This window comes from Colletotrichum higginsianum, chromosome 5 (assembly GCF_001672515.1).
Source record: "Colletotrichum higginsianum IMI 349063 chromosome 5, whole genome shotgun sequence".
NCBI classification, from domain to species: domain Eukaryota; kingdom Fungi; phylum Ascomycota; class Sordariomycetes; order Glomerellales; family Glomerellaceae; genus Colletotrichum; species Colletotrichum higginsianum.
Genome location: NC_030958.1, coordinates 2529782 through 2555664, shown reverse-complemented (window position 1 = coordinate 2555664; position 25883 = coordinate 2529782). Strand labels below are relative to the sequence as shown.

General features: G+C 54.2%; 5 protein-coding genes across 5 annotated transcripts; 2 read left to right on the top strand and 3 right to left on the bottom strand.

Annotated features, from left to right (window-relative positions):
• Positions 1–7171: 7171 nt before the first annotated feature.
• CH63R_07659 (Homeobox and c2h2 transcription) lies at positions 7172–8813 on the top strand (the record flags this gene model as incomplete). Its single annotated transcript, XM_018302634.1, has 2 exons — positions 7172–7418; positions 7495–8813. 2 exons carry the CDS (start codon positions 7172–7174, stop codon positions 8811–8813), a joined length of 1566 nt encoding a protein of 521 aa, XP_018157412.1.
• Positions 8814–10121: 1308 nt separating this feature from the next.
• Positions 10122–10358, top strand: CH63R_07658 (uncharacterized protein; the record flags this gene model as incomplete). Its single annotated transcript, XM_018302633.1, has 1 exon — positions 10122–10358. The coding sequence occupies one exon, from the start codon at positions 10122–10124 to the stop codon at positions 10356–10358; it is 237 nt and encodes a 78-aa protein (XP_018157411.1).
• A 4179-nt stretch (positions 10359–14537) lies between these two features.
• Positions 14538–16103, bottom strand: CH63R_07657 (uncharacterized protein; the record flags this gene model as incomplete). Its single annotated transcript, XM_018302632.1, has 4 exons — positions 14538–14960; positions 15023–15247; positions 15302–15358; positions 15417–16103. 4 exons carry the CDS (start codon positions 16101–16103, stop codon positions 14538–14540), a joined length of 1392 nt encoding a protein of 463 aa, XP_018157410.1.
• A 3895-nt stretch (positions 16104–19998) lies between these two features.
• CH63R_07656 (Peroxisomal membrane protein) lies at positions 19999–21224 on the bottom strand (the record flags this gene model as incomplete). The annotated part of the gene is made up of 2 exons (XM_018302631.1): positions 19999–20975; positions 21044–21224. The coding sequence occupies 2 exons, from the start codon at positions 21222–21224 to the stop codon at positions 19999–20001; spliced, it is 1158 nt and encodes a 385-aa protein (XP_018157409.1).
• Positions 21225–22186: 962 nt separating this feature from the next.
• On the bottom strand, positions 22187–24961 carry CH63R_07655 (Fungal specific transcription factor; the record flags this gene model as incomplete). The annotated part of the gene is made up of 4 exons (XM_018302630.1): positions 22187–22925; positions 22980–23402; positions 23462–24630; positions 24716–24961. The coding sequence occupies 4 exons, from the start codon at positions 24959–24961 to the stop codon at positions 22187–22189; spliced, it is 2577 nt and encodes an 858-aa protein (XP_018157408.1).
• Positions 24962–25883: the final 922 nt, after the last annotated feature.

Genomic DNA, 25883 nt, shown 5'->3' with positions numbered 1-25883 from the left:
ATGCGCACCGCCATGACTTGAGGTTTGCGCGTCCGATCTGGTGGCATGTTTGTGTCTTTCAGACATCGTATTATTTATTAATGTTCATGTCGTCTGTCGACCGTCCCAAAGACGCAACGCACAAAATGTAATATAACCGGACGCAAACGGCGAGGATGGGGCCTAATCTGAAGAGGCGAATCCGTCATGGGCAACGAAGGGCAACCACAGGAAATGGACAGACGATGATAGACAGCACATACATCCATCCATCCATCGCCTCGTAGCTGCACTTTTTGGTGTATTGTTCGGATGCTGTCAATACAGTCAGGGCACCAGTGCACCCATAACATGTAGGTAAAGTAGGCAGATTTGTAGCTACTGCACCCTTACTCATTTTGGAGCTTGTGCTGGCTGGGATACTCTGTATTCATAGACGACAAGGTAGATCCATCTCATCCCATCCCATCACATCCCATCCGTGGACAACATGTCGACGGTGGCGGCGCTTCGGGTCCGACCAGCTGGGGCTGGCGCATGCGGGATTCGGTACGTTCCTCCCATGCACCTTCCACGCACCTCTGCCTCCGCCGCCTCCTTTCCCGTCACCGACACACCGAAAGTCCATGTTCGTTGCCATGTCATCACCTGCCCGGACCACACCTTACCTCAACATGCTGACGGCCCCGCCCCTTGCACACTCCTTCCGAAAATCGACCCTGGCCTCGGACCATTTCTCCCACGCGCTGACTGACATAGCTTGCCAGCCGGGACAGTCGGTCTTTTTCCGACGCCAACTACTCGGATGACATGCCACGAGGACCAGGCCAAGCACAAAAGTACGGAAACAAGTGGTCATTCATCCAGACGACTGTTGGCTCGAGGCAAGCCATGTCAGTCAGCACCAGACGAGGAATCGGCCGTTCAATGTTTGCGCCGTGGTGTTGCCACTGCTTGTCTGTGCGTTGGTATTGCATCACATTGCTTGATGCCTCCCCTGGCTGTCCACCCGCCCACCCGACGAGCCTGAGCTCTTGATTCATCCCGAGACTCGAGTCATCACCTGCCAACCCGCCGACAAGATGGTCTCGATGCCTACAGGCGTACAAATACGCACGGCGCGGGACATGACATGCACGCTGTGTGTGTATACATCATGCTTACTCCGCATGCCCTCGTCCTAGAGGCTAGCTAGCGTCGCGCTCTGGACGGACAAGATAAACCAGACAGGAAGGGGTCCGGCCTCCGGCTCCATCAGAATTCATGGTCTCCATTTACATCTGTGTGCCGTGCCGGGTGCACCTTGCCGCAGCAGTGCCCACAATCTGGCCTGGTACGAGGCACCCAACAAGAGGCTACCGACAAAAGGGCACGGAGGAGTCGAGGGTCGCAGGGGTCGGGGTCCACAACAGGTTCTACTAGTGTAGTCTACGTACTGGTGTCTCTCACTGACCTTTGGCGGTGGCCACTTTGTCTAGCTGCAAGTCGCAAGTGCGCATCGTGTGCAGCGTGCGCGTGTTTGGGCTGTTACGTTGCGACAGCCACTGCTATGGCATGGCATGGCATGACACAAGAAGGTGTGGCGCCGAGTGGATACCGAAGCTATGCTGGCGAGCGTGGCCCAAGAAGAGGATGCGAACGACAACGAGGCCAGTGACATGTCCAACCCAAGCGATGTGGTTGAAACCATCGTGAGTTTGCCAAAAGAGGGGGCACCTAGCGTTGGCGGAAAATATGTTAATTTGGGAGTTGTTGGCTTACTGGCGTACAAAGAGGAGATTGTACCAACCGCCTTGGGAAATCGAACGATGCTACACGTCAGTTGGCTCTAGTGGCTGTTGTTCGCTTTCGTTTTTCTCTACCTCTGTTTGGCGGTAACCTGTTAGATCCCGTATTCTACATCATGTAGATCGGCCGTGCTCGTGTTCCTGATTCTAGATAGGCGCGTCAAGTAGAGTAGTCAGAGGAGGGAAAATGGCTGATGGGATTGGCGTTGGTTGGACCTAAGGGAAAAAAAAAAAAGGGGGGGGGGGGGGGGGGGGGAAGAAGAAGAAGTAGAAGAAGAAGGACGAGACGAGCCGGTGAAAAAAGCCGGTTCCTGGGGCTGCATGGCACTCATGTCCGTTTCGACTTGCAGCCCGACGTCGCCAGCCACCTTGGACGCCCCTCGACGACACGCAGTTGCGGTTTCGCTAAGCGCAGGCACGGATCGTGAGACGCGCCGCTAACTCGGATGGGCCATGATGTGCCGTTGGGGCTCGCCGTTGGGACTCGGGTAGGCTCGTGTAGTTGGCACAATGCCATAATACAGACGTCGACACAAACCAGGTAGCAGTAGATGAACAGTTCCCATCTCGTATCAGCAATCATACACCTTGATGACCGCTTCCCAAAAGAAAAGAGGAGGTGAGACTATAGTCAGTGAAGAGCAAAACGTCAGTGAGGGAGCTGTCCTCAGCCCCAAGGAGGGAACCGTGTGCCTGTCTCGAGCAACTGCCCGCTCTCGACGCTACGGACACAACTGGGAAGCATTGGCCAATTACAACGAGGCTCAGCGCTCATTCCCTCCCATCCTTATCCCGTCATCTTATTAAAGCTGCTCGAAACCGGCAATGGGTCCTGCGGCTATCCCTGTAGTTTCCTGTGGCTCCATTCCCCCTGCACCTCATCTTATGGCCTCCGAGGAGGATTGGGAGGCCCCTGCTACGACTTTATGTAAATGTATGTACCTGAACAACCCAAAGGAAACCCCGGCGAAATGGAGCTCCAAATCTTTTCCGGGTTGGTGACTTGGCTCCGAGTATCCTCAAGAAAACGGGGTCCCCTATTCACAACGGCTGCGGAGTACTAAACAGGATAGGACACTGCGGGCAGCATACCTACTTGCCTTAGGTGCAGTGCAGAGTACAGAGCTCACTACAGACAGTGACAGAGCTGCGCTGCTGCAGCTGTTGGCGGCATGTCTGGCTGTGTTTCCCTCTCTGCTCTTGTTTCGAAACGCTAGGCCACCCTGTGGCGTATCGGTGAGCAGTCCTGAATTTGTTTCAGGTGGCAAGTCAACCAATCATCATCAGCCAGTCACCAACCACTGGGTTGATTTCCGTGACCTGCTCTCGATTCTGCCAGTTTATTTGCGACCTGTCTGCAAAGTATCGGCAGACCAGGCATCGACGCCGTGCCCCGACGAAGGGCCCAGCACCACAAAGCCCTTTGCTGCGCCATCATCGCCGAGCTGTGTGCTTTAGATCATCACTGGGTTATGCTGGAGGTGAGAGGGAGGTGAGTGTTGGAGACTTGGACCAAGACGGAGAAAAGGGGAGGGGAGGCCTGTTCCATGTTGGTCAAATTGATTTTCTTGTCGGACAGCTAGTAGAGAATTCGCAATTAAAAGTACCAGAAGGGGGGGAAATATATCTAAACTCGACAGAATCCTGGAGACTTGATTAAAGCCAGACAGGGGTGGAAGAAGGCGGTTGATTCATGACCCTAGACTTTATTGGTATTTGGCGTCATGTGCACGGTCCCTGAATTGCACATTTTGGACTAGATCGTGCAAAAGCGGGGGCTAGCAACAGTCCTCTCCTGCTCGATGTTTGCAGGTGCTGCTGTAGCCATTGTTGTTCATTAATCAACTCTTGAACACCATCAAGGGATCTAACAACTTGTGCCATGCGCCGCTCCCGCTTCTTTCTTTTCTTACCCTTGTCCTTTTTGCTTACTTTGCTTGCCTGTCACGCCCCCCCTTCGTTTGCCTTTAGCTTGCTTTCGAGGTAACGCGTTGCCTCTCGCGGCCAGAGCCCTTGACGCGGGGCCCTGCCGTTTCATCGCTAGCCGGTTGATGGGGAGGTTTGAGCTGATCTGCCGCTTGCTTGTTTGTTTGCTTGCTCAATTGCTCCTTGCTTGCTTAGAGGGCGCCCGATTTCCAATGGTCAGTAGCAACGTTGATGGCTCAGTCGCAGGCATGCGGCCCGTCGCGTTGGCAAATTTTTTCATCTTTTGCTTTTCTTTGACGTTCGATGTACAGTTGTCTCTGAGAATGATGGTAGCAACTGGAGGCACATCCTGGATACTGTCATCAACCAGACACAGATAGCAAAATTGGCTCGAGCGTCGATGTGCCGTCTTGATTGTTTTTCACTATCTTGAATCATTAGTGTGTCAGGTTTAATTGCCCTCTTTTGAACTCATTCTCGTTATCCCTATTGTCTGGTCTTCGAGTTTGTCGGCTCAGACACCTCACTACATTGTCCCTTTCGTTCATTGTTTCTTCCGCCCGCTTTGCAGTTGCATATGCGCCTTCTTTCCTTCCACTTCTAGGCTGATGTTCCTGCTCCTGTTCCCGCTTACCTGCATGCATTTCATCCCATCCCACCAGCTGCGAAAATCGCTTGCTTTTCTCTTTTGGCACCCCCAATCAGCTCGCACTGCCACTTTACTCCCCTGATCCCAGCGAGGCTGAACATAAGCTCCCAAACCACCCGATCGAACCCCCCTTCTCCTCTCTGTTCGTCCCTACTTCCTTTCCCATCTGGTTCCTTTCTTTCTCTTCCCTTCCAAAATCCTCCGCCGTTCGTCCCTTTCGACTAGTGCAGCCAAACGTTTTTGTGCCACGCCCTCCCCCCTCCATTTCGAGAACCGAACTGGTCTGAATTAGACCAAGGGCCATCGGCCGTCCATCTCAATAGCCGCATCACCCGCATACACTGCGCGTACGCGCGACCCTGCCCTGCTGTGCTGTTCTTGAATCTCCCACCCCGGTTCTTCTTCCCTGTGCTGCGAATCCCAACTCCCTGAAGCCGTCCTGCGTCTGCACCGTGTTGTTTAGCATGTTCCCACGGGCGCGGAGCGCGCCATTCGTGATTCGATGGGATGGTCTGGCGTAGCCGAAAGATGACGCACTGAGGCGTTCGTTTCATGGCGGGATCGACCCTGCTCCTGGCTCCTCTGACTTTCTGTCGCAGGACCCCTTCCCCTTGTCTCTACGCCCCCCCCCCCCCATCTTCTTCCAACAACAGCATTTACGTACACAGCGATCTCCTCCGTATTGGACGGCTATAGCCAAACACGCAGCAGCGCTTCTCGACACGTTTTGTCATTTGGTGCCTCACCCGGGGGGGTCTTACGTTCCTGAGCAAGCACATGGTTCAGAGAAAGTGAAACACGCCCGTTGAGGGAGGGGTTATGTACGTGCCAATGTTCCGTCTTGTGGGCGACTTGCCGCGTACTCGAGAGAAGAACTGCTTGATCCAAGTGCTTGCGGGGACAAGTTGGTGTCAGGTTTCGAGATACTTACTGTAGGGACCTATGCACCTAGCGTGCTTGGTGCTTGCTTCCCTGGCGATCGGGAAGGGACACGCACCAGAAAACAGAAGTAATGGCAGGGGAGTCAATGATCTTTTTTTCTACGCCTGCTGCTTGCCGTGGTCTCGTCTTTCCACAACTAGGGGAGTTACTGCTACTGTTCCTGCCTCGCGTGGATTGGCAAGTGTGATAATTGTCCAGCTGCACATGTGGCAGTACGGAGGGAAGGACGAAGGGCGCGAGTACATGCACGTAGGTCACGCAACATGATGGTATAATGCGTCTTCCACTTCGTCTCGTCTCGTATTGTCTCTCGTTTCTCCTCTGCCATCTGCCATCTCCCATCTCCCATCAACACCCTGATCGCTGCTTCAGCTTCTTTATTTAAGTGCGCATTTGCTATCAGCCGTTTCCCCCGTTCCTATCCACGCCCCTCAGACAGCTGGTTCCTTCTAAAGTAGGTAGGTAGCTTTTCACTACTAAACCCTCGATCCAATCTATACAGCAACTCCTACCCATATCTATCTCAGCCTGACAGCAGAAGGGAAGAAGTACCTGTCCAATGACAAGAAGCAGAAGGAGAAGAATGCATCAAGAACGGGAGCAAGATCATGTGCGTTGAACATCTCAAGAGTGGGCAGGGGTTGTTTGGACAGTGGGCTGGCTGTATGTCTATTTTCTATCCGTGCTACCACATTGCATACAGTTAGTATACATTGCCTGAGGTACAGCACCTTACCCTAGCAATCCCATTGTGATTTTTTATCTTATTTTCCCCCTCCTTTTTTTACCCTTTCCTCCCCCTCCCTCGCGGGCTATGTCGGGGGAGGATTGGTTTTTTTCTCTCTTCCCTCTCTTTTACGCTCTCTCTCTCTCATTTTCCTTTCCCTCTACCCCCTTCCGCGCCTCCTTTCTAGTGGCCAACACCCAGCACCAGCACGAAGCACCAACGAAGCTCTTCCACCTCCACTTCTAGGTACCTTAGGTACGGATACTTCAGTTTCCCTTTCCCGCTGGTACTGAGGTACTTCCGTAGCTTTCTCGCTCCGTCTCCTCTCTCGGCGCTAGGTTCCTGACTAACTCGCCCCAAGCTTCCGCGCGCTGGGCTTTGATTCAATCCCAAATTCGAAGCACACACCTCCTCCTCCTTCCATCCCAACTCATCCCATCCCATCCTTCCATCCCTCCTCCTCGTGCACCCCCATCACTCCCTCCTCACTCCTCTCGCTTCCTGCCAAAGCGTCCGAACTACGAACTACTTTTCCCGACCGAGAATCTGATCTTAACCTCGCACCTCCCGCACCTACCTCACCCGATCTCGCCTCACCTCTCCGACCTTCATCACCTTCACTCCTCCTCCCGACGACCTCTTACTCTGTGCCTCTCACTCTCTCACTCACACACACACTCTCTCACTCACTAAGGCGCGCACCCACACGCGAACACAACCACACCCACTCGCTCTCTCTAGCCGTAATACCCAATTCTTTTTTGTTTTACTTTCTTTTTTCCTTTTGAACCAGAAACCACACCCACGCTCGTTTCTATCACCATATTCCCGAGACAGCTCACTTCGCCAAACAATTCTACGTCCTCGCGACTTATCTCGTGATCCCCCCTGCATCCTTTACCCGGGCTTTGTCCTGCATCTCGTCCGATTTGCTCTTTCCCATTTATTCTACCGCACCACACCTTTCCACCACCACCTCAACGATTAGCAACAACAAAAACCACACGAAAATCCACATTGTGCTTCAACTCGCTCGCGCGCATTACGCTGGGACAACGCTGCCGCCGCACGACGAAAGACTGACTACGACCCGAAGACGCCGACGCAGGTTTCAATTCTGCTTGACAGCTCAGAGGAAAGAGAGAGAGGAAGATTGCTCAGATGGACCACCCCATGCAGGATGCTCCGGCCGACGTGCTGGCTGATGCCAGACGAACGCTCGAGGCTTTGAAGAGCTCGGGACTCTCGCGCGAAGTATTGTTGCAAATGTGGGAGGCCGGCGAAGACAGGACGCACCAACTGCAACACCAGCTTCAACAGCAGCAGCAACAGCAGCAGCAACAACAACAACAACAACAACAGCAACAGACATCACAAGACGCCCCCCTAGAGGATGCGTCCACACGAGGTTTGTTTCCACTGCCCCCAACTGCCCGCCACTCCAGGAAAAGCCACCTCTGTTAACATCCCTCTTGTTCCCCCAGCAATCTGCCACGGTCAAATAGGTCACCGACCGCGTATCTCCGTTTCGTCGACCAGCTCGGGTTCTTCCGGCCATGCCAGTATCTGGTCGATGGGTTCCGCCAACTCCAATGCTACCGTCGCGACACACTACTCCCAAGCTTCCCATGCCCCTTCCACCACCCAATGTGCACCCCAGTCCTCAGTCGGTGCTCCAGGCAGCCTCCCCCAGGTAGCAAGCGCCCAAACAGGTTGGGGTCCCGGCCGTTTCAACTTCTATTGGTGCACTTCCTGCGAGACACGGTTTAAGCGCAAGTACGACTGGAAGCGTCATGAAGAGGAGTTCCATGAGCGCTGGAAGAAGTACCCTTGCCCTGAGCCTGGCTGTAACAGGAGTTTTTGGGGGGCGAACACCTTTAATCAACACCACAAGGCCTCGCACGGCTGCAAAACGTGCCCCCATTCTGAAAAGGTTGTCAAGTATCTCAAGAGGAGAAAGTACTGGGCTTGCGGCTTTTGCTCGGCTCTTCATCCTTCAAGGGAGCGCCATGTCGAACACGTCGCCAGGCATTTCGAGTCGGGAAAAACAAAGTCGGACTGGATGCACTCAAGAGTGATCTACGGTCTTTTGCACCAGCCCTTGATCCATGAGGCCTGGAAGGACGTCCTCATGTCCAAGGCGAACGAGTTCAGTGGCCGTCAACCCAACTTCAGCTGGAATCCCACACAGACCGGTCGTGCGCAGGGCTTCATGGAGAATGAGAGCCCGGGCCAACTCCAGGACCTTCTCGAGTTCTTTTCTGGTTCCAGCGCCGAAGCCGAGTCCATTGTCACCATCGCCTACAAGCTTGCGGACCTCGTCTTCCTCCCCGTTCCGGCATCACCGCCGATGCAATATTCACAATGCTTCGCCCCTCCCCCTTCTACTCTCCCTCAACAATACCCGCCCCAGCCACTACTTCCTCCTCCTTCGATTCCCTCTCAGACTCTGCCGACCCAGTCGCCTCAGCCCCCAGTACTAGCCTCGCAGGACTCGTCCTCTCCGTTCATGGACCAAATGAGGGCTCAGTCGATGATGCAACAGTCAATGTTCCACACGCCGCAGCCGCGCGCCAATACCGAGCCTCTACGACGAGCATCTCTCGACAGAGAGCTTCCACCACCGCCGCAAGAAAATCAGCCAATGAATTTTCAGTTCATGCCCGAAAACATGGTCTCATTTGAGGACTGGGAGAGCTTCTCCAGCACCGTGGTTGACGAGAACGCACCGCAACCTACGCCAATGTCGACAGAATGGCCAATGGTTCCTGTACAATATTACAACGCCCCTGTAGGGCCATGATCGCATCATCTTTTTGCAAACTCTGAAAAAAGTCGACATTTCCTTTGTCACGTGTCACATGTATTGCTGCTAGCATTTCCCGCCGGCCAATCAATATAGTATATAATGGTAATCACCTTGTGGGGGACCAAACTCGATGGATTCGAATCATCATTTCTTTAGGCCATGGGTGGCTAACAAAAAACGGAACGGATACGGCACAGGATAGGAACACGAATTGGCAAAGGGAAGGCCAAAATAAGAGGAGGCGTCACTTACGAAAGAGGTGTTCCATTACGATGGTCGAATGTCAAATGTGATGGATAGAATTGAATCAAATCAACAAACTCATTGCATTGTTCCCTCTCGCCATCTCGGCCATGGCCTTCTTGACTTACATTGACTAGCATGTCGCAACAAGTGGTAAATAACGCCCCTGACAACATTGACGTCAAACAGAGGTAGGATCAAGCCTGGAGCTGTAGCCATCCAATCGAGAACCCCCTGAGATGCTGGATTGGGCAGGCAATGAGCGTTCTATCAACTCGCAGCATGCAGACGGGTTGCTACGTACCAGTTGATATCATGACCCAGTGTTCACGAATATGGCCGGGTCTCCTGCTTGGAATCTCGCACATGGCGAAAGGTACCTCTTCCGGACCCCATTCTGCTTTTTTGTAGCCCTGTCGCATCTTCACTATTGAAACGCAAGATGCCTAGCACAGCCAATCAACCGCTGCAGTACGACTTGACAGAGTCCGTTTGTCGTCAGCATGGGATGGCGGTCGGGGAGCGACTCGACTTGGACCAAGCGAGCTATCATGCCAATCACGCTCTCGGGTGACAGCAGAAAACATAACCTGAGCACCGGCAAAGACGGGCATGCGAGCCCCGTCTGAGCTTTTGGGTGTTCTACTTAAACCACGCACATGGCATCTCGGCGAGGGCGGCTCTGAAGCAGACCCCGCGTGTGCATTACCGTATAGTCTTCATCGGCTTGGGTAGTCTGGCGCGCGGGTTGTCCATCCTTCATTCATCGTGTTTGAGGCAGGCCTACTGTTGAGTGTTTGCTCTTCAATTCGTTAGAGGCGCAGCAGCAGCCGGTAGTTACTCCCGGGAGCGAACAAATCAAAATTTCCTCCCCAAAACTCACGGCGGTCCGTGGCGCTCCACGGAAACAAACTTGTGGTGAGCCAGTCTGGTCCTTCCTCGGTTCTTCAAACGTGTATTCTTTCTTGTTTTGGTCCATGGGACAAATGGAATGTCTTCAGTTGAATGATAGGAGGCCAACAGAAAGATTGCAGTGTTTGTCTAAGAGCAACGCCCACCATGACCGAAGTAATCAACACTTCGGTGCCGAAAACCACGGCGTCTGCGGTGGTGGCAGGGAAGCCAGCCGAACCCCGCGCAGTGGTCGCATCCGCGCCGGCCCGGGCCCGCAATGGATACTCCCTTCGGCGCTGGCCAGGCCAAGACGATAGAGTAGAACCTTGGACCCCGTGTGGTGGGGCAGTGTCCGAGACTGGCGGCGGTGGCAAGGTCTTTGATGTTGCCCGGTCGGAGTAGACTCCGGCGCGTAACGCTAATAGAATAGGTGAGTCGTGGACTAGTCGATTTCCTCCTTTGGTCTTGTTTCTGGGGGAGGGGTTTGAGACCGAGGGGGAAAGCCACAGCACGCGTGCCAGACTGAATTCGGCGTAATGCACGCACATTCTTGTTACGTGCTGGGGTCTCTCATGCGAGAATCCTAGCGGGTGTGGCTATCCATGGCATGGCGCCCATTCAGCAAATGAATATCTTTCTTTTGGGAACGGTTCTGCTGTCAGTCAACGGCTGCTCGAAGTTCATCCCATATTCGTCGTCGAACAAACAAAGTGTGCAACCGCGTCCAACCTTTTCCGCTGGCACGAATGATCGAGTAGTGTCGTAGGCCGCCTCGCCCCTCACTCGACTGTCTTCCCGGTCTTTGTCGCCTTCCAGGCTGCTATCGAATATCATGCCACAGACCATGTCTAATCCGGGCGTTTGCATACATTCCGTTCCGTCTTGCCGCTCATTCGTGACCACACAAAAAATGGTTGGCTTTAGGCCGCCAACGCGACAATATACCAAAGCGGCGAGAGCCTAATGTAAGAACCGAATACACTACTTCAATCTGAAGCAATTGCAACGAACAAAGGGCGACAACTCGCAGAGATTGATATGGAATATCAGTGAAGGTGTGATCAACAGGTGTCTAACGGTTGCAATACAGGAACCTGCTCTGTTTCCCACTTCGCGCCGTCATGAAGCAGAGGTAATATGCGTCCCTATCGTAACCTGAACATAGTCTCGACCAAGCAACTCTAGGATCATCGCTGCTTTCCACCTAGAAGAACAATGAATGCGTTGGTGCCTTCCCCAGGCTCGAGATCCGACTCATAACTTTCGGACTAATCGGATGTCGGTGTATGCATTTCACGACACCCTATCATTTCCGCATGTACCGGTCGATTCGAGTTCGAGTTTGAGATTGGCACGTTTCCGTGTCGGGATCGACACCGTAGCCACCAGGCAGAGGCTCGGAAGGAGAGTTCGGGTTGTTCGCGCGCTCCTCTTCGCACGACCACCTGCAAGCCCTTGTTGAGTTTATCCATCGCCACGCGAGCATACCTGATATCCTGGCAGGCCCGTTTGTCCAGTGTTTCGGCGTCCCGAAAGCCCCCCCACAACTGCCACCACCGCAGACACAGCCTATCTATTTCCATGAGCCTCCGTGTTAATATCAGTCGCCTCCGTCTTGCCAAGCTGCTACAGTGGGCCTGCTGTTGCTGCGTAGCCATCTCTCATGACGTCCTCGCAGCAAGTGGCGGGCATGGATCACCTGGGACGCTTTGTCCTTAGCTTTGCACAAGATATCTTTCACTGCGGCGGTGACTGCGTTTACTTATCGCTTACGGTTCTTCATTATAGCGTCAATGTGTCCTCCAGCATGTCGCTAGGCACCCGGATGGCATATTTCCCAGAGCAAAACAAGACCCAGACCCAGCTACGGCAGCGTGTGCTCAAGTATTCACGCGACGCTCTGTTTTCTGGTCTTCGTCAGACGCTCTCAACTCGAATCGTAGAATTTGTACGCTAAAACGCGTCCCCGTATTCCAGAAAGTCTCAAAGAGAAGTCGAAGGGCGAGGGCGCAGGCGCAAGCAAGCCTACCCGTCGCCAAGTCTCTCGCCAAATGCGTTGCCAGAAACGTTGGTATGGTCATCCTTTGGGGGCGGGGGGAGGGTGGGCAGTCTCTTCCCATTTTAATAGCGCCAAACATGGCTGGATCTCAAAGAAGCAAGATATGTTATTGCTGCTTGCTGATATTCTATCCGTTCTTTGCAGAGCAACAACGCCCAACACTGGCTACATCGCCAGCCACGCATAAGATGCTCACTGGAGCATTTATGAAGTGTCTATGTTATACTCATGAGTGTGAGTTTCTTCGCCACATGGAGTGTAGAAATGGTTCAAACTAGGAAACGATGTTGGCATGAAAACAAAATCTGACACGGGATGTCCTTGGTTTCATGGACGAGACTTCGTATCCACCTTTCTCAGATCCACTAGGCAATACAGTATCATCCATTGTAGTCAACTAAACAGACAAGGAGCGGTACGTGTGATAAGCTGTTTGCGTGTGTGTGATGGGTTGTTTGTAGAGATACTGTCTCTGCTGAGCAAAAATGAAGAATAAAAAAATAAGGAACATACAACACCAGGTATTCGCTGGTCGTCACCGACCCAACTACTAATCCGGCCCTCATTGGCTTATCTATGGGAGAGCGGACGGGATCCCGAGTTTTCCAATGGGTATGGTCGTATGTGATAGTTCGTCTGTTTGAGGTAGCCTATGTGTCCTGCTTGCAATGCAGCTACAGCGAAGTTGAAAACACTGAACCCGGGTTTCTAAACTCCCACCTCTGTTCTGGATGAAAGTAAACACACCCTGCCCTGAGCTGTTGGTTTGTTCTTCAGTGCCCAAATTCTGCCACAACGGCTTTTGGGAAACTAGGGATACAGATTCCAAGCGGAAAGGAAAAGGAAAGACATGCCCTAGGTCGCTTGTCGTGACTTCTAGCACCCTTGTCCCCGTCTTTATCAAGACCGCATTTGTGCTTCTTCAAGCACAGCACGCTGAATGACCGTCAAGGAACTGACAACCAACCGGCTTTCGACAACAATTCCCATCAAACCCTCTCCAAAATTACAGACACAAATTAGTGGAGATGTCAGGGGTAGAGATGAAAATGGTGCTGTTGATACGACGTGGTGGCTGACGAGAGCTTCATTAACCCTTCGGTTTCCTAAGAAAGGGCTTCAATTTCCTCCAGCAAACCCTCCTCGTATAAAAATCGCTGCTATGCATGCCTTTCGCGCGGCCGCTCACGAAGACGACTGTTATGTTTCCATGTTAGGCCATCGGAAAGTTCAACAAAACTCCTCGGATCCTCGAAAGAAGCCATTTGACATCATGAGCAGCCTCTCAACCAACCCTCCGGATTACATTGAAGCCCTCCGCCGCCGCCGCCCTGCTTGTCTCCGACAAGCAGACTCCTTACAATTTCCGTTTGCACCTCTGACCCTAGCAGCGTCTCGGCTCTTTGATACGCCCCTCGTGACCTACATCAACATGCATACGCCCGATATACACTATATGTCAACTCGCTGGACAAGAAACCCCGAGGACAAGACATGTAGATTGATCACCCTTACCCGGCGGACAAGGACAGCGAGAAATATACTGCTGTCTCTCGTGCATCACTCGTCCTGGTCTCTCTTGTAGAGGCCACTCAAGCTAAGGGGCACGGTCGTGCGTGGAGATCAGACTTGGGCATGGCTTGCAACTCACACCTTTCGACTTCAAATTGCAAGACACCAAAGAGAGGTCATGTCATATTTCTCTTGGGTGGGTTCTCTCATCGTCTGGACCAGACAATACACCTCACCCACCGCAGCAAGGGCTTCAGCACAACTTGAACCATTAGTTCCGTACACTCCCCAGGTTTTAAAATACAACTCTCCGGCCACACAGACTGACCTTTGCTAGACGCAATGTTGCCTCGACGTTTCCCTCTCCAAGTTGCACAAACCATCACTCCGCCAGCAGGTCTCGCGCGATGTGAACCCCCGCCCCGAATACTTGAATCAAAGAACAGACTCTCCCCCCTGAACTCTCGACAAGGGTATCTTGACGACTCTCCGCGAATCGCCGCAGGCCAGTTTACGGCGGAAGCTGTTGCTCAGGAGAAAACAAGAGAAGATGGGCCTAGTAGCCCCGATTCAGGTTCACAACCAACGCCGATAACCCTTCGTTGTCCATGGAGCATGGAAGCAGACACCGAGTTCGAAACCCCAAAAAAACCCAAAAAGACACCAATCTCCCAAAACAATGCGTGGGCCACACCCAATTGTGGCCTAATAGCCCATAATATGCTCGCTGGTCATAGAAACTGCGTGATGCCAACTCTGGCCAAAGGTCCTGTTGTCCGTTGTTTGTTGTCGATCATAGCAAAGCATAAAATTTCGTAATACACCCTTTCGTTCTGTATGTATGGCGTTTCGCCTTTTCCGGCTCAAACCGACGAGTAAGGAGAAGAAATCGAAGAAAAAGAAATTTGAAAAAAATCAGCGATGCGTGATGGTGATGATCATTATAGAAGGCAAACCGGCTTCGCCCTTCGTGGCATTGATCTGTCCGGAGGAAGAAGTCGCGACCAACGTCAGCGCCAGAGAAAGTCGGAGGCTTTAACCGGGCGCCCTGTAGCATGGGATATAACCCGCATGTTCTCGCATGCGTCCTCGAAGTCGTCGTCGAGATTGTACTCACGGTAGTACCATTGGTTAGTCCTCGGGTCGAAGAAGTCCCGTCGGTGTAATTCGGGGGTGTGCAGGCCGAGGTACGACATCCACTGGGTGTGCTCTCGCAGGATGGCAGGACTACTGACGTCTTCTGGGCCCAGGACCGTGTTGATGGGTTGAGAGATGGACTTCTGTCCGCGAGCGTCTCTGTCGTTGAACATAAGCATCAGGCGCGAAGAAACCTCCTTGTCAATGGCGCTCAGGGACTGGCCGTGCTCAATGCGGCCAGCCAGTCCTGTCAGATACGATTTGTGGCCATTCTTTCTCGGAGAATGAAGATGGGCCTGCGTGGGCAAGATTGATTAGATTCAGCTTTGGGCCAGAGACCGAGGAGTCCGCGGTGTACCTTCATCTCTCGCCGTGTGTCTGTCAAGAACGAGCAGTTGTCCATGATGCACCGATATATCTCCTTGAGGTAGCCCGGCTCGGCAGGCGGCGGCGGGCAACAGTGAGTCGTTGGTTGCGAGTCCGGAAAGAAAGAGACGGGGCGGCAGGTTTGACATAGGCCCCGGACGCACGGCTCATTGCCAGGTCCTTCATGATCGAGATAGTAGTGCAGCTGCGGGTTGGGCTACTGTCAACACACAATCTTCACCATCACCATGATCCCATCATTGCGACGCACCTCTGAGCACCCCGGCCGGGAGAAGCCCGGATCCCTCCGGGCATCTGACGGGTTCGGCTGCCTCTTGTAAGCGTGCCATCGGGTATGGCAGACGTCTGAGCGTGTGCGCACATACGATTCTAAGATCGATCCTGTCCCTCTGGCTGACATCTCCTCGAATGACCTTGCCGGGTAAAGGCATGGCCTTCCAGTGCAGTGAGCACATGGAGCATACGTACTTTCGCGGCCACCCAAAATTTCCCTGAGCCTCTGCCGCGGCCTCGGATTCCTGGAAGCGCCATCCGATACCGTTCCCATGCTCTCTTGGGGTACGGGACAAGCCGTAATAGTCAACGCTCCAGCCGGTTTGGATCTGGTCTCCGTTGGTGACCGATCGTGAGCCGTCCATCTCGACCGGGAGGTTGGAATCCAGAGGGGTTGGCCGGCCCACAACGTTGCCGAGGTACGCTCCGGCGTCGCCATCCACGCGGACGAGGACATGGCGAGGCTCGGAGGGTGTGGCGGCAGAGAGGTCAAATGGGTTAATGATGCCGACTGACGGACCGGAAGCCGGTGTCGAGAATCCACCGTCCGTGGTAGAATCCTGGCTGTAGCAGTCGAAAATGGGATTCGGCTCTCCTGGAGCCGAGGCCACGGTCAATGTGGACGAAGAGACGGTAGCGGCGTCCGGGGGTTTACTGCCACGTGGAAGCTCGGTACTGTGGCGGACGTGTGACGGAATCAAGGAAGCAACCAGGTCGCGGTTCTGAGGGTGGACCTGAGCCTGGACAGGCGTGCGTGCCGGCCATTGTTGGCGATGCATGAGAGACGACGACCCATGATGCGGCGGAGGAAACGGACGAAAAGCGCTTCCCCCAAGAGAATCTTGATGCCCGACAAATCGATTGGAGATCAGCAAGCTCATATTCCGAAGGAGTCTTGTTCCAGGTTGGGACAGCGAAGGCAAAGTGGCTGGAAACACCAAGTTCTAGTCTGCTCTGCTCCTCCTGTCGTTTATGGATATCGGGCAGCTTCAAGGCGTATTCTCTCTCTCTCTCTCTCCCTCTCAGCTGTGTATGAGGCTGATCTTGCCACGGATATCTGCAGACGGGGGAGGGCGAACAAGCGCAGTAAAGAACGAGAGGCGGGCGGAGGCGAGTCGTCATGTAAGATGAGCAGCGAGATCGATCTCAGACAGATAGCAGCACGGAGGAATGGAATGAGCGAGAAATGTGGGAGATTGGGTTGGATTGATGAGCCCCCCCTGTTCGTCACGATATGGGCTCAGTCCACATAGGACTGGCAACTGCGGCATCATCTGCGTCCTTGGTTTTTCTTCTTCTTGTTTCTCGCCTGAATCAGAAATAAGGGCAAAGCGAGAGGGGATACAGGGTGGCTGGCCCTAGTCTCAGCGCATCGCGAAGAAAAAAGCAATGCGGGCCACCTCTGCCTCGACTTGTCGTGCTGTCGCTGCCCAGCCTGCGGGCCATGCTACGTACGTTTGGCCCACAAGACGAGTGGTGGCTCTGGGCAGTCGTGGACGGCCCAATTTCTGCAGACAGACATGCATCGTACACCACAATTTACATGCAGAGTCGGCGTGGATACGTATCCGTACATGCTACACACGATAGTGTATAGACTGCAGTAGGTAATCTTGAGACTAGAGCCCAAGCTGGCCGGGGGCTTCGGGGGTTCGCGGCTGGCATCAGGGAGACCGGGGGGGGGGGCTAGAACCGGGGGAGGGGTGTGCATGTGTGTCGTCGGGATCATGACCGATATCGATGGGGGTGACGAGCGTTGCGTATCTGTACCCAAGGGAAAGAGGACAGATTGTGTGTAAATTGGAGACCATGAACACAGGTATGACCTATAGGTTGATTGCCGTCAGGCAAGGTTGAGGCGAGGCCAGCCGGGCCAGATGAGACACAGCATCGTGGCCCGCAAGGTTTGGGTCCCATGGCGGCATGGCGTCAGAGACGCCATCACGACCACACTCCCTGTCGTCAAGTATGTCGTGCCGCTGCCGCCATGCTCTGACGAGGGGCAGTTTTGACTGCGAGTGCTAATTTCTAATCCCCACCTCTCCGCTTCTACGAACACATTATGTGCTGTCATTGAGATACTCCCCGAGGTACGACATCACCCCAGTACGGACGTACAAAGAACAGAGACGTGCAGATGAGTTGCAGATTCTCTCTGAGACCTGTTTTGCCTGGCACACCAGCAAATCACAAAACCCACCCTGCTACTCGATTACTTGGGCTAACTGAGCCTGGATTGGTTCGGCGGGCGGGGACCCCCCTTTCTCAGGGATCCTTCATACTGCGCTGCTTCTCTTTGGCCACATAGCAACTTCTATCCGTACGTAGTGTGCTGGGGGTATCCACGGACGAATCCACATCTCTCCGATCGATAGACGAAGAACAGTGTTGACAATATCTGCGGACGACACCAACCACCCCCAAAGCGTGGGTGAGATCTGGGGAAGGCAAGCCAAAATGGGTGGTGGTGTTTGAAATGGCGTAAACGCTGCATCCGCCTCTCATCGGGGGTTAGAGCTGCCTGCATGGAGCTTTCCTTCCCCTTCTTCCTTCGCTTCCGGGGGAGTACCGTTCTGTGATGAAATCTGTTACGTCCTTGACTCGATTCTCGCGATTGCTACAGGCAGACACGTTCTGTTCTTACACTAGCTGTCTGCTTGCATTTGGCAACTGGTACTCGACACGGACACTGAGTTTCGTAGCCAAAGTGGTCCTCTTGAGACACGACACGAGCTCTTAGCAACTGCGCAGTTGACTTGGTCGAGGAATCCCGACGCCGTGGTGTACCCGATCCTTGGGTTTGGTAGACAATGTACACCCGATCTGGATGAGTTGGGCTACGAAACTCTCGGCTGAGCTGAGTGACATAGGTCTCCCACGACAGGTATTCGTTCATGTAGATATTGCCCTTGCAACTCGGGACCGAAAATGTGACGGATGACGACCCGATCGACTGGGCCTGAACGATACGCTTGAGCCTAGTTGTCGATATGCAGGTTGCTGGTGCTGACGGGTGCCGACCGGAGCCTGGCTTGCTGATGGAAGAAGGACAGCCTGCTTGCCCGCCCGGCGACTGGGGTCCAGTTTCTGCTTGGCATCCGAGATGCCATGTGATGGCATGCTGCAAGCCCCCCCCCACCTCATCCCTGGCCTCACCTGCCCAGCCCAGCCCAGCCCAGCCCAGTGCGACTCGAGACGTCCTCTTCTCTGGCGTTTGGCATCGAACGTTGGGACTCGACTCTCGGCCTGTGTGAAGAATTTGCACATGCCTGCGTCAACGCCAATCATCCGAGGCCTAGCTTTGACAACATGGAGCTGGAAAAAGCAATATGCTGCAGCCGGCTCCTACCGGGATGACCATCCGGCACCACGATCGACAACGTGTCGCGCACCTCAAGCTCGAATCAGCATCATGTACCATTTATGCCCCCTGTTAACTCTCTGCCCTTCCAGTTGGTTTTTGGGGGCGTGTGCTGCAAGTGCTCTGTATTTGTTTTTGCAAAACCTGCAAAGCCCAGCAGATCACACGATGTAAGCGTAGCGTATCCCCGTTCAAAACGCACCCGAAGTCGTCTGGGAACCCGGAAGAGCGCTGCCACCATCAATCAAGGGGTCAGACGAGGAGGAGATTTCAGAGGGATAATACAGAATAAATAATACGTGTTCGTGTAAAATTGATACATGGGCAATGGGGATGAAGGTTTTTTTGTCCGTCTCGTGTCATCGTGCCCAACTCTTCTCCATAAGCTGAGACTTGTTGCTTACCGCCACTTCAGATCTATGTATCCGTCAGTCTCATGAACTATTCCACCGGAGAGCAAGGAACTAAGCATAGCCGCTGTCTTGCAACTCCCGTTTCTCAAGACGAGGGTGGCAGGACGCTTCTGCGGAGGCTCAGCTGCGGCCACGGGTTGCCAGGAGACCATAGACCGAACGGTAGCCGTGACCTTCCTATATTGCAGCTAGCTGTGTCAAAAGTTGAGACTGGAATCCCTTCGTCGCAGCGGTTAAGACCTTGTCTCAAAAATAGGCGCGACATAAGGCATGGCCGGCGATCCTCCTCGTCACTGTCATGTCTAATTCCCATTCTCAAATTCAGCCATGAGATAGATGGCTGAGTGTGTGATCGCGACTGCGGAAGGCCTCCAAGAATTGTTGCTGCAGCTGTCGGGTGATTTTATACGTATTCCGAGTTTCCCTCCCTAGGATCTGCCACTGCGTGTTTTTCGATGATAAGTTGGCTTGGCACGGCTACCGGCCACCATCAACGAGCCGCGACTCAACCCTTTACATTCTTCCTTACATGACGCCCGTTCAAACCGCGTAACGCAACCTCAGACCCAGGTATTCTTGGGGTTTGTGCGTGTCGGCACACTTGTAAGGTAGCTTGCATTTCGGTTGGCACCACGCAACTGGTTGTCCGCATGGCCCGAGAAAAGAAAGGCACCGCCTTTGCGATTCGCTGCCGTTGAACAGTGCACCGCCATGTAAGCTGATGGCGGCCTGAGGCGGCAGTCTGAGGCGGTCTGGCCATGACCTCAGCGGCATGATGCCAGATCTGAAGGATGGTAGCGAATCAGGCGAGAAGCTCTTCGGATGCTATGCCGAACTTCACTATTAAACGTGGCCGACTCGTCTGATACTTGTCCAAAACAGTCGCAGGGTCGCTATGCCTCACGCACTGGTGCTGAAGTAGTAATTTTCCCACAGGTACTCGTAGTCTTCCAGGATGCCACCAATGAGCCCGGGGACTCTTGATCGCACTCCACCGACGATGCCCTTCATAATATTTTCGTAAAAGGCCCCCCGCATCGTCCACCAACCCATGGCCCAGGCTCGCTTGTTCCACTCGTCACGTTCAAGCGGCGTGGTTCTGAAGCTCCGGTCTCTGAGTTGACGTGCGGCATACTCAACGCTCAGGCCAATCAGCCACGGTGTCCACGCCTTCTTATTCTTGCTTTTGGAGAGGGCGAGTGAGTATATCAGCGGCGCCAAAATGTGGAGCACTTCAGCCGCCTGGGCGCTGCCTTGGAGTTGGTTCAGCAACTTGGCGGCTGGTTTGATATCTTCGGCCGTGAGGACCTTGCCCAGGAGGTAGCTGCTGACATCACCAGCGTTGGGTAACGAGGGCAGGCTCATTCCTGTCCTAGGCATGACCCAATCCTTTTCGTGGGGCTTCGGGGCGTCCTCGCCTCCAGATGCATGGCCGTTGGCGGGCTCGACGAGCATTTCCTTGACGGTGCTAGCGTCGTCGTCGCCTTCGGGTTCTTCAGGGACAGGCTCGCGCTCTGGAAGGACGGGAGAGACAAGAGGCCGTGAACGCGTTACGCGCAGTAGCAGCAGACGGCAGATAGCTTTGATTGCCTCCAACAACACGACGGCACGCCATCGGCCGCGCTCACCTCCACGCCTCTTGGCTGCCATCTCGCAGAGGAGTTGTGTGTAGGTAACCATCTGCAGTAACATGGCGATGCGGCGGTACATGGGACTCCGCTGGGTCCAGTACTTGGTGTAGCGACTGTGGGGGGACGGTAGCCGCGACATAGGAATGCGCGATAAGGCACGCATGAGCAGTGTGTCATGATAGAGAGATAGAAGCTGCACACTCGAATGGACTGTTTCGGAGGCAATCTCGGCGTCGCGGAAACGACCTGCGATAATGGCTTGGTTAGCTGGGAAGCGATGACTGCGGGTCACGGAGGGGCGTATGGGTGTTTACCAGGGATGATGTACGTCAGCGACCTCAGAGCCGATTCTATTTGGGAGACCTGGCCGGCGTTTTTGGTGATGAACTCATCATACATTGAAAGCCATTGCGGCGGCAGCGACAGGACGGCGCGGATTGTAGACGGCTGATGCGAAAGGCGGGTTTTGTTGGGGATATCGGCGGAGGTCGACATGGCGCCAAGTTTCACAGCATTGGGGACGTGACGCAGGCGATTGATGCGCAAAGAGTGAAGGAGTGGACTGAAGAATTAGTACAGAGAAGGAGAGCGCGGCAGTGATGCTGACTGAGGCGGAAGGGAGAAGCAGACAGCGGAATGACAAGATAGTGACAAATGGCAGCCGACGTGGATGGATGGATGGATGGATGTAGTCGGAGAAATGTGACTGCCACAGAACAGGTCGGAGATATCGATGTCAGTCAAGTGTAGCGCAGCGGGTAGGTGTTGTGCCTCGGGCAGCCCATCGCGACTGGACTGTCTGCTGCTGCTTGTGCTCGTGCTGATCCGGGGCCCGCGATCTGAGCCGAGGTCGCAGCCACCTTGCTACCTATGTACCTACCTACCTAAGTGCCTTAAGTAGGTAGGTAGCATAGGTAGGTCCTATAGGGACCTATCAATTTTTGGGTTTAGATGCATTGAGCCAATGAGATTACGTCGCATGCCTATGCGTGGTTGTTCCCTGCCAGCTCGGCTTTCCTCCCTTAGTTGCACAGAGCACGATACAATGCCTGCAAATACGTTCCATTGACATGCTCGTCATATTTGCATCCAGCCTTACTGCTTGTTTTGCTTCCTCTCATCCTCTCATCGTTTACAGCGACCCGAAATTGCCGTGGCATCCAATAGCCGATATGGCCACGACAATGTGATGGGATGGATGGCCGGACCGCGGCGCTAAAGGAGATGTCACCGGTCGCATCTCTACGGAAAAGGGGTAAGGGTATCAAAAAACACAATGCCTTGCCCAAGGCCAAACTCCTGTGCAGGCAAAACGAGCTCCGCCGCTTGTTCCCAAATCCACACCTACAGAGAGCAATCTGCCTCCAGCATGCATGCCTGCCATCTGCTCCGGCGCGAACAACTTACGTTGTCTGCTCTCTCGATGCATCGCTTTGCATGCCTTCCTTCCAAAGCCCCTAGATCCTCTCAAACCCGGCCTTTTCAAGCTCACGTCCCGTGGGTAGCATCGGACGCCCTTGCATCGGAAACGGCCAAAACAGAGGGTTCTCCAGGACCTTGGCCGCCCGCGAGACCGACGGCTTTTCGGCCTCTGTTCCCTTGGCGCCCATTGCCGTTTCTGGGTTCGGCATCTCGGTCTCGTCGGTGCTGCCGCCCCAGGTGCAAATGAAGTCATCCTCAATGACGTTTGGTGCAAAGAAGTTGAGGCTGCTTGTATATGGCCTGACCAAGTGCGCGTATTCAGCATCTGACCGGACCATTTCGCCCATGTCGACGTCTATATTCCACTTCTTGGCTAGGTATCGCAGGATGTTTAGTGCCTGTTCTGCGAAATGATGACACGGTGCCATCTCTTCCAAGTCTCTGATGCCCTGCTTGATTGCCTCCACAACGCGAGGCGGGTATGGCGGCTGGGCGGGGGGGTCGACGTTGGATTGCGCTGTTGCTTCGAACCCCTTTTGCTGCGGCGCACATGCTGCGCCAATGGCCAAATGCATGATGGACGAGGTGAGGACAAAATATGGGACGAAGGACGGCGTCCTGCGAAGAGTATAGAGTTGTGAATATGACCGCAGAAGGCCTTGAATGGCATCGGCCGCCTGTCCACACACGTCCCGCGGCAGCAGCTTGGAGCCGATTATTCTCAGCTTGATGAGCGGCCGGAAGAGGAGGAGAATGGCAAAGTGGTAGTACATGCTAAACCGGTTTCAGTCAGTGACGGTCTCGTCCCAGGTAGAATGATGTACTCACTGGGCAAAGAGCACGGCGGGCGTGAAGTTATGGCCCAGTCTCAGCACCTCTGGTATTCTGTCATACCAGTTGAGATATTGGGTGTAGATGCCCAAAAGGTCACGGCTGGTCAACGGTCTTCCTGGGGAGTGGAGGATATAGAGACTCTGGTGGACAAGCTCACTCAGTTCACAAAAGCACTTGTACACAGACCGGACGTTGGAAGGCTGCTCAGCTGATCGCTGCAACGGGGCGCCTGACGGAAACGTTGAGCCTTGTGCACTTGGCATGCTTGGTGTGTTTTGTAAACTCAGTAAGAACTTACCATCATCCGTGTACGGAATCCACAAGGAAGCCTCAATGTCGTCGATAATGGCGGGCTTTGGCGGTAAGTGAGGGAAGCAAGAGCATTGCGGGAGTGAGCCAGTCGCCAAAGACCACGCGCTGAACAGAAGGTCAGCCCATGAGCCAACATTTCAAGGCCGTTCCGACAAGACACTCACTGATCAAGCGCAAAGGCGCCCCAGAAAGTGGCAGCCTGCACTGCAAACTCGTCGTCATCTCCATCCTCTTCTAGCTGGTGGAGACCCATCTCAATAGCCAAACGAATGCTCTGCCCTGCATAATACCAACTTTCCGAGTCCCGGCCGCAGCTTGCTTCTCTTATCGACATTATGCCCAAGGCTTGAATTGTGGTTAGATTGTGGTGGTTGTCTTGGAGATAGAATAGACGTTGGGCCTCTTTGAAAAAATGATCCCCCGAGGTGTACGGATCGTTGGGGTTCGCTCTCGTGCTGGACTTGCTGGAAAACCGGCATCCCAAGGCCAAGAGCGCATTCACCAGTATGGGTGAGCAGTAACGATGGACGCCATTCTGGAAATCCCTTAGAAAGTGCTCTTTGCTCAGGGAAGCAAAGGTCGGGTACTCCCAGCAGAAGTATAGAGCCAGGAGGTGCTGCACCAGGGAGCCATCGTCGGTAATGTTCGTCCAATCCTCAGGGGGCAGCTTCATATCTGGCAGATCGAGCGGCGCGAGCACCTGGTCAAGGCCTTGATACTTGGACCCGCCTTCTGAAGTCTCCGTGTTGCTTGTTGACTCCCCCCATGTATCGAACAAGCCCTGTGGCGGCTTGTTACTATTGTTGTCTGCACTCCAGTTCATCACATCGGGGTGCGAATTACTCCGGGTACTCTGGCTGTGCGATGAGAGGTGCCACGGGCTGTTGGGATCGATATCCTGACGCAAGTTAGATTGCCCTGTGATGGGGCTCATGGCCACAGATCCAGGACCTCCGACATTTCTCGTTCTGATTGGCGCTGGTGTCGATCCTGGAAACCCCGTGCGGGCACCTGATCCGCCAGCGTTCGCGTCACCGGCATGCTCAGTAGGGCGGCTGAGAGATGTTCTCGAACCACCGCCGGAGGGAAGGGTACCGCCTAGCCATTCCGAGACCGATTCTAGGGACTGGCCCCCTCGTAACCGTTGCAATACATCCTCCCACATATCGGAGCGTACAAGGGCAGCAATAACCTGGTCGCTGGACCGCTGGCGGTGGCGAAGTTGCTCAATTTCGCTTCGAAGGTGCTCCTTGGATTGGCGAACTGGAATCTCGTAGACGCACTCGACATCCTTCTGGGCTTTGCAGCGGCCACACGGCTTCTGGCCATCGCACTGAAGGGCAATGCATTAGTACGCGGTTCCATGGAGACGGGAACCCGTAGCGGGGGGACGAGATATCACGGTCGCGGTCACTTACTTTGGCGCGCTTTTTGCGACACTCGGTGCAAGCATTCGGCGTCACGACGCCCAAACCCCGCCTTCTCTTGGACAATTGGCCGGCACCAGAGCTGCCACTCACGGACGGCGTGGGAGCCGAATTGACCGACGGCGCAGGTATAGGAATGGATGTAGGCGCAGGGGCGGACGTAGCAGGCGGTCCCCCGGAGGAGTCAGAGCCGGCGCCAGGCTGAGCCTGCTGTTGGGTACCGGATGCCTCCTCCATATCGGCGGTGCTTGCGCGCTTCAGGTTGACTGATGGTAGCCTCGAGCCGAGTCTACCAGGCAAACTCGACTTTGAAGGCCTTGTTTGGGAATTGACATAATGAGGCCGTTCAAAGGCGGGCGTTGGTAGGCATCGATCTAGGACGGGAATATCAAGCTTTGATCGGGGGTATGTGTTTTAACAGCACTGAGCAGTAGCGTTGGGCGGCTAAATGGTTCGCGAAAGGTCGAGGCTCAACTGGAGGGTGTGCGCAAGTAAAGACAGAGGGCAGAAGGGTCGAAGGTGAAGAGAACTTCTCGTCGTCGGTGTTGCAACTCCTTGTCGTCAAGGCGAAAGAGCGATGGCGGAAGACACACGAGGTAGGAGATTGACAGCAGCGGCTGCCCCTCTTTCCCCCTTGGTGCCCTGACTACTGAAGCATGCGCCGAGCGTAAACCCGCAGCTCAACGTTGGAGCGCCTCCGTGATGATGCTTTGTAAAGTGGGCCGTTTGTAGCTTGTGTGTGTGCGCGTGCGCGTGTGTGTTATGTGTTTGTGTGTGTGGGCGTGAGCGGGTGGCAGTAGGCGAGACGCGGGTTCTCAGGTCAGAGCTGGCTAGCTGGCACAGGGAGTGTTGGAGGGGAACGTAAGTTGTGGAGGAGGAAATGAGGATGAGGTATAGTATCGTAGGTAGGTGGGTAGGTAGGTAGGGTGGACGGGCGAGAAATGCAGCTCGTGATGAAGGGGGAAACGCCGGGAAACTCAGGAAGAAATGATGGTGCAGCGGCCGGGTCGGGTACTCAATCCTCAATCGGGCACAGGCGGCGACAGCGGCGGCAGGTGAGGTCAGTTGTAAGGCAGCTCCTTCCCCAGATTCCAGAGCTTCGAGACGCGCAAGGCCTAGCTAGCTCTGCGATGAAGGTGGAGGTGAAACTTTTCCCCCT